This window comes from Saccoglossus kowalevskii, chromosome 10 (genome assembly GCF_978046115.1).
Source record: "Saccoglossus kowalevskii chromosome 10, keSacKowa6.1, whole genome shotgun sequence".
NCBI classification, from domain to species: domain Eukaryota; kingdom Metazoa; phylum Hemichordata; class Enteropneusta; family Harrimaniidae; genus Saccoglossus; species Saccoglossus kowalevskii.
In genome coordinates, this window is record NC_140650.1 from 584,061 (window position 1) to 600,819 (window position 16,759).

The 16,759-nt window shown below is 34.9% G+C and overlaps 1 protein-coding gene across 2 annotated transcripts in view; it reads right to left on the bottom strand.

Moving 5' to 3' along the window:
• Positions 1–13,801: 13,801 nt before the first annotated feature.
• The window catches only part of LOC102805619 (nicotinamide/nicotinic acid mononucleotide adenylyltransferase 1-like), a 77,213-nt gene continuing 74,255 nt past the window's right edge, over positions 13,802–16,759 (bottom strand). For both annotated transcript variants that reach the window (XM_085504137.1, XM_085504136.1), the window contains exons 7-8: positions 15,912–15,970; positions 13,802–15,657 (exon numbers count right to left, since the gene is read on the bottom strand). In XM_085504137.1, the coding sequence (XP_085360263.1) occupies positions 15,552–15,657; positions 15,912–15,970 (165 nt within the window). In that variant the 3' untranslated portion in view covers positions 13,802–15,551. The remainder of the gene's footprint in view (positions 15,658–15,911; positions 15,971–16,759) is intronic.

The following is a 16,759-nucleotide window of genomic DNA, read 5'->3' on the forward strand; positions in this document are numbered from 1 at the left end:
ATCTCAGGTTTACATACCCAAGGGATACCAATAACATCTGAGGTTTACATACCCAAGGGATGCCAATAATATAATATCTGAGGTTTACATACCCAAGGGATGCAAATAACATAATATCTGAGGTTTACATACCCAATAACATAATATCTGAGGTTTACATACTCAAAGTGTATCAATAACATGATATCTGAGGTTTACCTACCCAAGGGATGTCAATAACATAATATCTGAGGTTTACATACCCAAGGGGTATCAATAACATAATATCTGAGGTTTACCTACCCAAGCGATGTCAATAACATATCTGAGGTTTACATACCCAAGGGGTATCAATAACATGATATCTGAGGTTTACCTACCCAAGGGATATCAATAATATAATACCTCTAGTTTACATACCCAATAACATAATATCTGAGGTTTACATACCCAAGGGATGCCAATAACTTAATATTTGAGGTTTACATACCCAAGGGGTATCAATAACATGATATCTGAGGTTTACCTACCCAAGGGATGTCAATAACATAATATCTGAGGTTTACCTACCCAAGGGATATCAATAATATAATACCTCTGGTTTACATACCCAATAACATAATATCTGAGGTTTACATACCCAAGGGATGCCAATAACTTAATATCTGAGGTTTACATACCCAAGGGGTATCAATAACATAATATCTGAGGTTTACATACCCAAGGGGTATCAATAACATATCTGAGGTTTACATGCCCAAGGGATGTAAATAACATAATATCTGAGGTTTACATACGCAAGGGATGTCAATAACATAATATCTGACGTTTACATACGAAAGGGATAGCAATAACATACTATCTGAGGTTTACCTACCCTGGGGATGTCAATAATATAATATATAAAAGGTATCAATAACATAATATCAGAGGTTCACATACCGAAGAGGTATCAATAACATAATATCTGAGATTTACATACCCAAGGGATACCAATAACATCTGAGGTTTACATACCCAAGGGATGCCAATAATATAATATCTGAGGTTTACATACCCAAGGGATGCAAATAACATAATATCTGAGGTTTACATACCCAATAACATAATATCTGAGGTTTACATACTCAAAGTGTATCAATAACATGATATCTGAGGTTTACCTACCCAAGGGATGTCAATAACATAATATCTGAGGTTTACATACCCAAGGGGTATCAATAACATAATATCTGAGGTTTACCTACCCAAGGGATGTCAATAATATAATATCTGAGGTTTACATACCCAAGGGATGCAAATAACATAATATCTGAGGTTTACATACCCAATAACATAATATCTGAGGTTTACATACCCAATAACATAATATCTGAGGTTTACATACCCAATAACATAATATCTCAGGTTTACATACCCAATAACATAATATCTGAGGTTTACATACCCAAGGGATGCCAACAACATAATATCTGAGGTTTACACACCCATGGGATGTCAATAACATAATATCTGAGGTTTACATACCCAAGAAGGGTCAATAACATAATAAATGAGGTTTACATACCCAAAGAATATCAATAACATAACATCTGAGGTTTACATACTCAAGGGGTATCAATAACATTATATCTGAGGTTCACATACCAAAGAGGTATCAATAACATATCTGAGATTTACATACCCAAGGGATGCCAATAATATAATATATTAGGTTTACATACCCAAGGAATACCAATAACATAATATCTTATGTTTACCTACCCAGGGGATGTCAATAATATAATATCTCAGGTTTACATACCCAAGGGATACCAGTAACATAATATCTGAGGTTTACATGCCCAAGGGATGCCAATAATATAATATCTGAGGTTTACATACCTAAGGGATGCAAATAACATAATATCTGAGGTTTACATACCCAATAACATAATATCTGAGGTTTACCTACCCAAGGGATGTCAATAATATAATACCTCTGGTTTACATACCCAATAATATAATATCTGAGGTTTACATACTCAAAGAATGTCAATAACATAACATCTGAGGTTTATATACCCAAGGGGTATCAATAACATAATATCTGAGGTTTACATACCCAAGGGGTATCAATAACATATCTGAGGTTTACATACCCAAGGGGTATCAATAACATATCTGAGGTTTACATGCCCAAGGGATGTAAATAACATAATATCTGAGGTTTACATACGCAAGGGATGTCAATAACATAATATCTGACGTTTACATACGAAAGGGATAGCAATAACATACTATCTGAGGTTTACCTACCCTGGGGATGTCAATAATATAATATATAAAAGGTATCAATAACATAATATCAGAGGTTCACATACCGAAGAGGTATCAATAACATAATATCTGAGATTTACATACCCAAGGGATGCCAATAATATAATATCTTAGGTTTACATACCCAAGGGATACCAATAACATATCTTGTGTTTACCTACCCAGGGGATGTCAATAACATAATATCTCAGGTTTACATACCCAAGGGATACCAATAACATCTGAGGTTTACATACCCAAGGGATGCCAATAATATAATATCTGAGGTTTACATACCCAAGGGATGCAAATAACATAATATCTGAGGTTTACATACCCAATAACATAATATCTGAGGTTTACATACTCAAAGTGTATCAATAACATGATATCTGAGGTTTACCTACCCAAGGGATGTCAATAACATAATATCTGAGGTTTACATACCCAAGGGATGCCAATAACTTAATATCTGAGGTTTACATACCCAAGGGGTATCAATAACATGATATCTGAGGTTTACCTACCCAAGGGATGTCAATAACATAATATCTGAGGTTTACATACCCAAGGGATGCCAATAACTTAATATCTGAGGTTTACATACCCAAGGGGTATCAATAACATAATATCTGAGGTTTACCTACCCAAGGGATGTCAATAACATAATAGCTGAGGTTTACATACCCAAGAGGTATCAATAACATGATATCTGAGGTTTACCTACCCAAGGTATATCAATAATATAATACCTCTGGTTTACATACCCAATAACATAATATCTGAGGTTTACATACCCAAGGGGTATCAATAACATAATATATGAGGTTTACATACCCAAGAGATGTCAATAGCATAATATCTAAGGTTTACATACCCAAGGAATGTCAATAATATAATATCTCGGGTTTACATACCCAAGGGATGCCAACAACATAATACCTGAGGTTTACCTACCCAAGGGATGTTGACAATATAATCTCTGAGGTTTACATACCCAAGGGGTATCAATAGCATAATATTTCAGGTTTACATACCCAAGGGATGTCAATAATATAATATCTCAGGTTTACCTACCCAAGGGATGTCAATAATATAATATCTCAGGTTTACATACCCAAGGGATGCCAACAACATAATATCTGAGGTTTACATACCCAAAGAATATCAATAACATAACATCTGAGGTTTACATACTCAAGGGGTATCAATAACATAATATCTGAGGTTCACATACCGAAGAGGTATCAATAACATAATATCTGAGATTTACATACCCAAGGGATACCAATAACATAATATCTTATGTTTACCTACCCAGGGGATGTCAATAACATAATATCTCAGGTTTACATACCCAAGGGATACCAATAACATAATATCTGAGGTTTACATACCCAAGGGATGCCAATAATATAATATCTGAGGTTTACATACCTAAGGGATGCAAATAACATAATATCTGAGGTTTACATACTTAAAGGATATCAATAACATTATCTGAGGTTTAATTACCCAAGGGATCTCAATAACATAATATATCAGGTTCACATACTCAAAGGGTATCAATAACATGATATCTGAGGTTTACCTACCCAAGGGATGTCAATAACATAATATCTGAGGTTTACATACCCAAGGGGTATCAATAACATAATATCTGAGGTTTACCTACCCAAGCGATGTCAATAACATATCTGAGGTTTACATACCCAAGGGGTATCAATAACATGATATCTGAGGTTTACCTACCCAAGGGATATCAATAATATAATACCTCTAGTTTACATACCCAATAACATAATATCTGAGGTTTACATACCCAAGGGATGCCAATAACTTAATATTTGAGGTTTACATACCCAAGGGGTATCAATAACATGATATCTGAGGTTTACCTACCCAAGGGATATCAATAATATAATACCTCTGGTTTACATACCCAATAACATAATATCTGAGGTTTACATACCCAAGGGATGCCAATAACTTAATATCTGAGGTTTACATACCCAAGGGGTATCAATAACATAATATCTGAGGTTTACATACCCAAGGGGTATCAATAACATATCTGAGGTTTACATGCCCAAGGGATGTAAATAACATAATATCTGAGGTTTACATACGCAAGGGATGTCAATAACATAATATCTGACGTTTACATACGAAAGGGATAGCAATAACATACTATCTGAGGTTTACCTACCCTGGGGATGTCAATAATATAATATATAAAAGGTATCAATAACATAATATCAGAGGTTCACATACCGAAGAGGTATCAATAACATAATATCTGAGATTTACATACCCAAGGGATACCAATAACATCTGAGGTTTACATACCCAAGGGATGCCAATAATATAATATCTGAGGTTTACATACCCAAGGGATGCAAATAACATAATATCTGAGGTTTACATACCCAATAACATAATATCTGAGGTTTACATACTCAAGGTGTATCAATAACATGATATCTGAGGTTTACCTACCCAAGGGATGTCAATAACATAATATCTGAGGTTTACATACCCAAGGGGTATCAATAACATAATATCTGAGGTTTACCTACCCAAGGGATGTCAATAATATAATATCTGAGGTTTACATACCCAAGGGATGCAAATAACATAATATCTGAGGTTTACATACCCAATAACATAATATCTGAGGTTTACATACCCAATAACATAATATCTGAGGTTTACATACCCAATAACATAATATCTCAGGTTTACATACCCAATAACATAATATCTGAGGTTTACATACCCAAGGGATGCCAACAACATAATATCTGAGGTTTACACACCCATGGGATGTCAATAACATAATATCTGAGGTTTACATACCCAAGAAGGGTCAATAACATAATAAATGAGGTTTACATACCCAAAGAATGTCAATAACATAACATCTGAGGTTTACATACTCAAGGGGTATCAATAACATGATATCTGAGGTTCACATACCAAAGAGGTATCAATAACATATATGAGATTTACATACCCAAGGGATGCCAATAATATAATATATTAGGTTTACATACCCAAGGAATACCAATAACATAATATCTTATGTTTACCTACCCAGGGGATGTCAATAATATAATATCTCAGGTTTACATACCCAAGGGATACCAGTAACATAATATCTGAGGTTTACATGCCCAAGGGATGCCAATAATATAATATCTGAGGTTTACATACCTAAGGGATGCAAATAACATAATATCTGAGGTTTACATACCCAATAACATAATATCTGAGGTTTACCTACCCAAGGGATGTCAATAATATAATACCTCTGGTTTACATACCCAATAATATAATATCTGAGGTTTACATACTCAAAGAATGTCAATAACATAACATCTGAGGTTTATATACCCAAGGGGTATCAATAACATAATATCTGAGGTTTACATACCCAAGGGGTATCAATAACATATCTGAGGTTTACATACCCAAGGGGTATCAATAACATATCTGAGGTTTACATGCCCAAGGGATGTAAATAACATAATATCTGAGGTTTACATACGCAAGGGATGTCAATAACATAATATCTGACGTTTACATACGAAAGGGATAGCAATAACATACTATCTGAGGTTTACCTACCCTGGGGATGTCAATAATATAATATATAAAAGGTATCAATAACATAATATCAGAGGTTCACATACCGAAGAGGTATCAATAACATAATATCTGAGATTTACATACCCAAGGGATGCCAATAATATAATATCTTAGGTTTACATACCCAAGGGATACCAATAACATATCTTGTGTTTACCTACCCAGGGGATGTCAATAACATAATATCTCAGGTTTACATACCCAAGGGATACCAATAACATCTGAGGTTTACATACCCAAGGGATGCCAATAATATAATATCTGAGGTTTACATACCCAAGGGATGCAAATAACATAATATCTGAGGTTTACATACCCAATAACATAATATCTGAGGTTTACATACTCAAAGTGTATCAATAACATAATATCTGAGGTTTACATACCCAAGGGATGCCAATAACTTAATATCTGAGGTTTACATACCCAAAGGGTATCAATAACATAATATCTGAGGTTTACCTACCAAAGGGATGTCAATAACATAATAGCTGAGGTTTACATACCCAAGAGGTATCAATAACATGATATCTGAGGTTTACCTACCCAAGGTATATCAATAATATAATACCTCTGGTTTACATACCCAATAACATAATATCTGAGGTTTACATACCCAAGGAATGTCAATAATATAATATCTCGGGTTTACATACCCAAGGGATGCCAACAACATAATACCTGAGGTTTACCTACCCAATGGATGTTGACAATATAATCTCTGAGGTTTACATACCCAAGGGGTATCAATAGCATAATATTTCAGGTTTACATACCCAAGGGATGTCAATAATATAATATCTCAGGTTTACATACCCAAGGGATGCCAACAACATAATATCTGAGGTTTACATACCCAAAGAATATCAATAACATAACATCTGAGGTTTACATACTCAAGGGGTATCAATAACATAATATCTGAGGTTCACATACCGAAGAGGTATCAATAACATAATATCTCAGGTTTACATACCCAAGGGATACCAATAACATAATATCTGAGGTTTACATACCCAAGGGATGCCAATAATATAATATCTGAGGTTTACATACCTAAGGGATGCAAATAACATAATATCTGAGGTTTACATACTTAAAGGATATCAATAACATTATCTGAGGTTTAATTACCCAAGGGATCTCAATAACATAATATATCAGGTTCACATACTCAAAGGGTATCAATAACATAATATCTGAGGTTTACCTACCCAAGGGATGTCAATAATATTATACCTCTGGTTTACATACCCAATAACATAATGTCTGAGGTTTACATACCCAAGGGATGCCAATAACTTAATATCTGAGGTTCACATCCCCAAGGGGTATCAATAACATAATATCTGAGGTTTACATACCCAAGGGATGTCAATAACATATATGAGGTTTACATACCCAAGGGATGCCAATAACATATCTCAGGTTTACATACCCATGGGGTGTCAATAGCATAATATCTAAGGTTTACATACCCAAGGGATGTCAATAATATAATATCTCAGGTTTACATACCCAAGGGATGCCAATAACATAATATCTGAAGTTTACCTACCCAAGGGATGTCGATAACACCCCGGGTCAGTGCCCTAACAATAGTAAAAAATAACTTGAATTTGCGTAGTTATCATGAAAAGCCTCTATGTACCAAGTTTCATCAAAATCCAATGAATGGCTATTTAGATATCAGTGGAAGTCATTGAACAGCTAAAAATTAGCTAATTATCATGCAAATGAGGTAATTAATATGCAACCAAGACCTAATCAAATCTGCACATTAGCCCAGAGCATTTATGCACAAAGTTTGATTAAAAGCCAACATACGGTTCTTGAGATATGAGTGGAATAGACAGACAGACAGACAGAGACAGATGCGCACACATACAAGCCGGTAGGCTAAAAGAAAAGCAACATGTTTTCGGCTGTTGCCATGGTAGGACATGAATGTGAAGCTAACGTCGATTTATAACTAAAACTGAGTCCCGTATACGCTCACAAAAAAACATTCAGTCTTCAGAAGTTACTTTATTTTATTGTTAGGAAGTATTCTGTTGTTAAATTTATTATTTCCAACCGTTTTGAGACAGTATTTTCTAGATTGAAGGCAGCATTTACTGTTCATTCATAGTTCAAAGTTGTGTTGGAGTTGCGTTGATACAGTGTAACAATGTCGGCGCCGGTATTCTCCTACCAGTGCGCAAAGTAGTCAAAATAAAAAGCATGATCATTTGAACACTGCTATTACTAGACTGGTAGGAGGTAATAAATTTGGGGAGAAAGTATTCAAAAATCAGTTTTTGGCTGTTGCCATGCCAGCAGTGGGCCAAGCTTTTTTCCAATTAGTGACGGTACGGCATGCCTGTCAAGTATAACCAAAATCAGCCAAGCCCAAAAAAATTAGACAGATTCTACAACCTAACTAGAATGAATGTGTTACTTGCCTGCCAAGTTTGAACCAAATCGACCCAGCCCAAAAAATCACAGAATAGTTAAAAGCTGGTGAACAGTTACTTGGTAATGAAAAAAAAAAGATACAATTCAAATAGCAACTTTGTGTCCACACTCAAGCTGAGTAGAATGAGCTATGTCTGAGGTGTTTTATCCTAAATTTGTAGGAGATACATTTAGCGAAGCTATCGAAAATACAGTTTTTTGGATGTTGCTATGGAAACAGTGGTCCAAACTTTTTTTTTCAGATTTTTCCTAATAACTAGGGTGAAGGTGTGACCTACCTGCCAGTTTGAGCGAAATCGGCCAAGCCCAAAAAATCACAGAAGAAATAATACGCAAAAACACTGGAAATCACACACAGACACACAGACACACAAAAGTGATTTTAAAAGCAAACCTAGCGGAGCGGAGCGGATCGGCAACACATACAGACAGGGTAAATGCAAAAACTTCCATTGTGTACTTCGCAGAGAAAGTTAAAAATTCCTTTCGACATTTGACATGACAAGTGAGGATGCATTGGACTTTTCTGTGGCCACCAATCTAGCTCTGTGAACGATTTTCTATAACCAAATAGTGGTAGTGAATGGCAAACTAGTTAGTAAGTCTACCAAGCCGTTATTTTTGTTGCATTCTTGTAGTCAAGTACTCCACCTTTATGTCAACCAACTATGTCCAATGAAAACAATTTTATTCACAATTGCTGTACAATATAAAAATAAATTAAAATACAAATGTCACAGTAAGATCTAGTAATACATGTTTTGATTGATGTATTCAGAGATAGTATAGACGTAAATGTCACATGAAATAAATCATACACATTATGCAATCATTTCTGAATCAATTAAAATAGCCACCAGTATATACGTGTATAGATATAGATAAGTAAAGAGCAGTGACTAACAAACCATACTAGTATTGTATATATACATGTAGGTAAGTGAAGAGCAGTGACTAACAAACCATACTATGTATTGTATATATACATGTAGGTAAGTGAAGAGCAGTGACTAACAAACCATACTAGTATTGTATATATACATGTAGGTAAGTGAAGAGCAGTGACTAACAAACCATACTAGTATTGTATATATACATGTAGGTAAGTGAAGAGCAGTGACTAACAAACCATACTAGTATTGTATATATACATGTAGGTAAGTGAAGAGCAGTGACTAACAAACCATACTAGTATTGTATATATACATGTAGGTAAGTGAAGAGCAGTGACTAACAAACCATACTAGTATTGTATATATACATGTAGGTAAGTGAAGAGCAGTGACTAACAACCCATACTAGTATTGTATATATACATGTAGGTAAGTGAAGAGCAGTGACTAACAAACCATACTAGTATTGTATATATACATGTAGGTAAGTGAAGAGCAGTGACTAACAAACCATACTATGTATTGTATATATACATGTAGGTAAGTGAAGAGCAGTGACTAACAAACCATACTATGTATTGTATATATACATGTAGGTAAGTGAAGAGCAGTGACTAACAAACCATACTATGTATTGTATATATACATGTAGGTAAGTGAAGAGCAGTGACTAACAAACCATACTAGTATTGTATATATACATGTAGGTAAGTGAAGAGCAGTGACTAACAAACCATACTAGTATTGTATATATACATGTAGGTAAGTGAAGAGCAGTGACTAACAAACCATACTAGTATTGTATATATACATGTAGGTAAGTGAAGAGCAGTGACTAACAAACCATACTAGTATTGTATATATACATGTAGGTAAGTGAAGAGCAGTGACTAACAAACCATACTAGTATTGTATATATACATGTAGGTAAGTGAAGAGCAGTGACTAACAAACCATACTAGTATTGTATATATACATGTAGGTAAGTGAAGAGCAGTGACTAACAAACCATACTATGTATTGTATATATACATGTAGGTAAGTGAAGAGCAGTGACTAACAAACCATACTAGTATTGTATATATACATGTAGGTAAGTGAAGAGCAGTGACTAACAAACCATACTAGTATTGTATATATACATGTAGGTAAGTGAAGAGCAGTGACTAACAAACCATACTAGTATTGTATATATACATGTAGGTAAGTGAAGAGCAGTGACTAACAAACCATACTATGTATTGTATATATACATGTAGGTAAGTGAAGAGCAGTGACTAACAACCCATACTATGTATTGTATATATACATGTAGGTAAGTGAAGAGCAGTGACTAACAAACCATACTAGTATTGTATATATACATGTAGGTAAGTGAAGAGCAGTGACTAACAAACCATACTAGTATTGTATATATACATGTAGGTAAGTGAAGAGCAGTGACTAACAAACCATACTATGTATTGTATATATACATGTAGGTAAGTGAAGAGCAGTGACTAACAACCCATACTATGTATTGTATATATACATGTAGGTAAGTGAAGAGCAGTGACTAACAAACCATACTAGTATTGTATATATACATGTAGGTAAGTGAAGAGCAGTGACTAACAAACCATACTAGTATTGTATATTTACATGTAGGTAAGTGAAGAGCAGTGACTAACAAACCATACTAGTATTGTATATATACATGTAGGTAAGTGAAGAGCAGTGACTAACAAACCATACTAGTATTGTATATATACATGTAGGTAAGTGAAGAGCAGTGACTAACAAACCATACTAGTATTGTATATATACATGTAGGTAAGTGAAGAGCAGTGACTAACAAACCATACTAGTATTGTATATATACATGTAGGTAAGTGAAGAGCAGTGACTAACAAACCATACTAGTATTGTATATATACATGTAGGTAAGTGAAGAGCAGTGACTAACAAACCATACTAGTATTGTATATATACATGTAGGTAAGTGAAGAGCAGTGACTAACAAACCATACTAGTATTGTATATATACATGTAGGTAAGTGAAGAGCAGTGACTAACAAACCATACTAGTATTGTATATATACATGTAGGTAAGTGAAGAGCAGTGACTAACAAACCATACTAGTATTGTATATATACATGTAGGTAAGTGAAGAGCAGTGACTAACAAACCATACTATGTATTGTATATATACATGTAGGTAAGTGAAGAGCAGTGACTAACAAACCATACTAGTATTGTATATATACATGTAGGTAAGTGAAGAGCAGTGACTAACAAACCATACTAGTATTGTATATATACATGTAGGTAAGTGAAGAGCAGTGACTAACAAACCATACTATGTATTGTATATATACATGTAGGTAAGTGAAGAGCAGTGACTAACAAACCATACTAGTATTGTATATATACATGTAGGTAAGTGAAGAGCAGTGACTAACAAACCATACTAGTATTGTATATATACATGTAGGTAAGTGAAGAGCAGTGACTAACAAACCATACTATGTATTGTATATATTCATGTAGGTAAGTGAAGAGCAGTGACTAACAAACCATACTAGTATTGTATATATACATGTAGGTAAGTGAAGAGCAGTGACTAACAAACCATACTATGTATTGTATATATACATGTAGGTAAGTGAAGAGCAGTGACTAACAAACCATACTATGTATTGTATATATACATGTAGGTAAGTGAAGAGCAGTGACTAACAAACCATACTATGTATTGTATATATACATGTAGGTAAGTGAAGAGCAGTGACTAACAAACCATACTAGTATTGTATATATACATGTAGGTAAGTGAAGAGCAGTGACTAACAAACCATACTATGTATTGTATATATACATGTAGGTAAGTGAAGAGCAGTGACTAACAAACCATACTAGTATTGTATATATACATGTAGGTAAGTGAAGAGCAGTGACTAACAAACCATACTAGTATTGTATATATACATGTAGGTAAGTGAAGAGCAGTGACTAACAAACCATACTATGTATTGTATATATACATGTAGGTAAGTGAAGAGCAGTGACTAACAAACCATACTAGTATTGTATATATACATGTAGGTAAGTGAAGAGCAGTGACTAACAAACCATACTAGTATTGTATATATACATGTAGGTAAGTGAAGAGCAGTGACTAACAAACCATACTAGTATTGTATATATACATGTAGGTAAGTGAAGAGCAGTGACTAACAAACCATACTATGTATTGTATATATACATGTAGGTAAGTGAAGAGCAGTGACTAACAAACCATACTATGTATTGTATATATACATGTAGGTAAGTGAAGAGCAGTGACTAACAAACCATACTATGTATTGTATATATACATGTAGGTAAGTGAAGAGCAGTGACTAACAAACCATACTAGTATTGTATATATACATGTAGGTAAGTGAAGAGCAGTGACTAACAAACCATACTATGTATTGTATATATACATGTAGGTAAGTGAAGAGCAGTGACTAACAAACCATACTATGTATTGTATATATACATGTAGGTAAGTGAAGAGCAGTGACTAACAAACCATACTATGTATTGTATATATACATGTAGGTAAGTGAAGAGCAGTGACTAACAAACCATACTATGTATTTATACATATTCAGAATCTTACAAGTGTTTTTCTTAAATTTAAAAAATAATCAAATAAAAACCAAGCAATAATTATTATTTTCTTGATCTTGACAAAGCACAAATAATTGCAACAAGAATACTATTGTGTTCAATATTCAATCTTTGTATGAAAGCTATCATTAAATACATGTTTTGTAATAACAGAAGGGATTAGGAACTCTCACATTAACCTTATTATTGGTATATAGATATATAATTATTCTAATATTCAAGCAATCCTCATAGGAAAAAACCATAGCATAGTTATTGGAGTCATAGTGTTCCAGTGTACACACAACAATGTACAATGTTAATACCACACAAATTAAGTAGATAACAATGTACAGCATGTATATATCATAACTATACTGAAATGCTTCTAATGCAGCCTCCACTTGGAAGCACATTAAGTATTAGCACCAGTCATTCATGCATATCACCACAAATAATGGGATATCTATTTCTATACTTCATTCAAACAAAGAAAGAAATTATCATATAAAGTAATCGCTATTACAAGTACACCCAATCATAGCAAATATGACAACCTCCATAATCCAATGTTTGTAATGAATAAAGTCGATCTATAGCTTAGAATAAAAATAAATAATTTCAAATGAACACTACCGACCAGAAATAGCCAAAAACTGATAATGCAGATATGCACAATGGAAAAAACACACTAATGAAATACTGTATGGTGTTTTTGATACAACGTCAAAACTGTGTATAGTGATGACCCAAGGGACTTTATTAAAACGGTCTTTATAGACAGGTGGGCTTCATATGGTAGTTGACATAATACTGCAAAATAACAAGACAGTGCTACCAAACACATTTATTTGAGTAGATCAGAATAAAATAAGTGAGACTTGAATAAATTAATAATTGTTTTATTAACTGAATGTTAATGCTAAGAAACGACGCTAGAGACCAGGTCTTGGCTGAGAGCAGAAGGGGTATGAGCCACAGTCAAGCGTCGTCGCCGGAACCTGTTCCGTGATGTGAGTCGCAGATTTGATTCACATCACGGAGAGATTAGCATGGTACTTGATCAAGGTCAGTCAACGCAGGGGTCACCACCCGACCGTCGTTGCGGATACCATTTCCGTGCACAGAGTCGCATGTTTGACTCTATTCATGAAGAATGGCAGCGTGTTAATCAAGTGGTGCCCGCATGCACTGCGATGACAACCCCCCTTAACTTTATTGAAACAATGTAGAAATGTAATACAGAATGATGCAGGATTTGAATGCTTAAATTATGAGGTAGTGGGTGGGTGGTTTAGCTTGGAGACGGGTTCAGGTCGCTTGCTGAACGTAGAATGACTATGCTAAGGTGAAGTGGGATACAGGAAAGCTTGACGATTGCATGGCAAGTAGGATTAGGCAAATGACCGTCACGAGAGTATGAGCTTACAATATGCGTGTGAATGGAAATAGCACGGGCGAGGCGTGCACGGGATGGAAGGTCGCGTGCCTATGAATAGGGGCACGCGTTGATGTCATGTGCAGGGGGATTACGACTGGCGTGTGTTGCGTAAGTCATGTGTTAGGGATTAAAACTGAGGCGTCGTTGCTGAGCATTAACGCAGACTATGCTGACGCATAATCATACTATTAATGCTAAGAAACGACGCTAGAGACCAGGTCTTGGCTGAGAGCAGAAGGGGTGTGAGCCACGGTCAAGCGTCGTCGCCGGAACCTGTTCCGTGATGTGAGTCGCAGATTTGATTCACATCACGGAGAGATTAGCATGGTACTTGATCGAGGCCAGTCAACGCAGGGGTCACCACCCGACCGTCATTGCGGATACCGTGCACAGAGTCGCATGTTTGACTCTATTCACGAAGAATGGCAGCGTGTTAATCGAGTGGTGCCCGCATGCACTGCGATGACAACCCCCAAATTATGAGATGGCCGGGAATGGCGCAGCGACAAGCAAGCCGAGGAATCGGTATAAATATATGTTGTGGCATTAAAGTACATAACTGATGTTGCTCGTGATATATAAAATACAAGAGGTGGTTGACACGACTGAAAGTGAAATAGATAATACGAACATGTCAAGGTAAATGTCTAAAGCGAAATATAGTTCATGTAAATAAATGTAACGAGGTAAAAATGATTAAAACTGAGGCGTCAATGCTGAGCATTAACGCAGACTATGCTGACGCATAATCATACTACTAATTATTATTTTGGTCTCTAAACAAAGGCAAATGTGTAAAACTATTGCTGAAAGGATGGTCACATAACACATAATAATGGTCTTTATACACAGGTTGCTATACATTATGCTTTAGAACTGGTCTACGAGTGTTCACTATAATCAGGTGGTCTTTATATAAAGGTGGTCACTAACACAGGTTTGAATGTTGTACACAGATGTTGTGTAACACAGTAATTGCACCTGACATGACACAAGCTATGCATCAGGGACAACTGTGAGATCGATTCAGCAATGAATCAAAACATGAAAGTTTTGTATTCTTGATGTCTCTCACTGATGGCAATGAGATAGATGCATGCACAATGTACACTGCCCCAAGCAGTGCTTGCATCACACCATGTTTAGTTGCCTTAACTCCTGCTACACAATGGTTTAATCCTATGAGAGGTGGATGTCATTGCTTTTCTTCTTCTTGTTGGTATAACCCATGAGACTTGATGTAATTGATGACTGGATCTGGAACCAAATATTTCACACTGTTTCCTCTCCTGAGTGCTCTTCTACAAACAAAAACATGGCATAATAACTATTACAACCTTGTTCATTTAAATAACAACAAGCCATGCACTATTCTGCAATTGAATCAACTGCATCATTTCGGGGACTTCGCTTATGGGATTAGCTCATATCCCCCAAGATCATTCATTCAAAGTCTCATAATGTGAACTTTAGATGTGATCGACACAGCTATGTCCAAGATATATGTGTGGATGTATTTGAACTTGATCCAAACAGGAAGTAAAAAAGCACATACCTGATTCTGGTGGAGCTAACTTCATTTGGAATCCACTCAGTTACTATCTCAATGTGATTCTAAAAAAAACAATTAAATGATTGATTTTGTGCTTGTATGCAATATAGGCTCAGCTATGTTAGAAATATGGTACAGGAACACTAAAGAACTTTACAAGTATTTTCCATGTGCTGAGAGGTATAAAGAATAAAGTACAAATGAAGGAATATTTCAAATCAATTGCAGATTAGCATCTTAAGTAAATAATGAAGAAATCTCACCAACAGGATTAATACTAACAAGCCTGCATGGACACAGTCCCTGTTAGTTATCAAATTTAAGATATATAGTTTTGTTTATAGTAATATAGTTGGAACATAAACGTGTCAGAAGTATGGATCCAGAAGATGATGCTTGATTATGATGATTTTTTAAACATTAAAATGATTGACATCTTGTATCTGATAATCAAACGAGTACTTGTCCATTATGAGAAATATTGCCCTGGAATAGCATTAATTAAAACAAAAATGGCCACCAGTTGGACATTTTGAAAACATCTATATATCTAGAACATGATGTAAAACAAATATACATAATTTGAACATAATCAGTCAAAGCATATCAGAGATATGGCTTCAGAAGTACATTAATTTAAACAAAATGGCTGCCAGTCAGCCATTTTGAATCCGATCTGAAAAATAAAATGATGTGCACCCATAAATGCCAAGATCCAGTTCTGGAATGCTTGATTTTTGATGATTTTCTAGCACAAAAATTGCTGCCATTTGGCCATTTTGAATCAGATCGTGAAACAAATTGATGTTCATATGTTTAATATTATGTAAGATGTATGTGTGAAGTTTGAT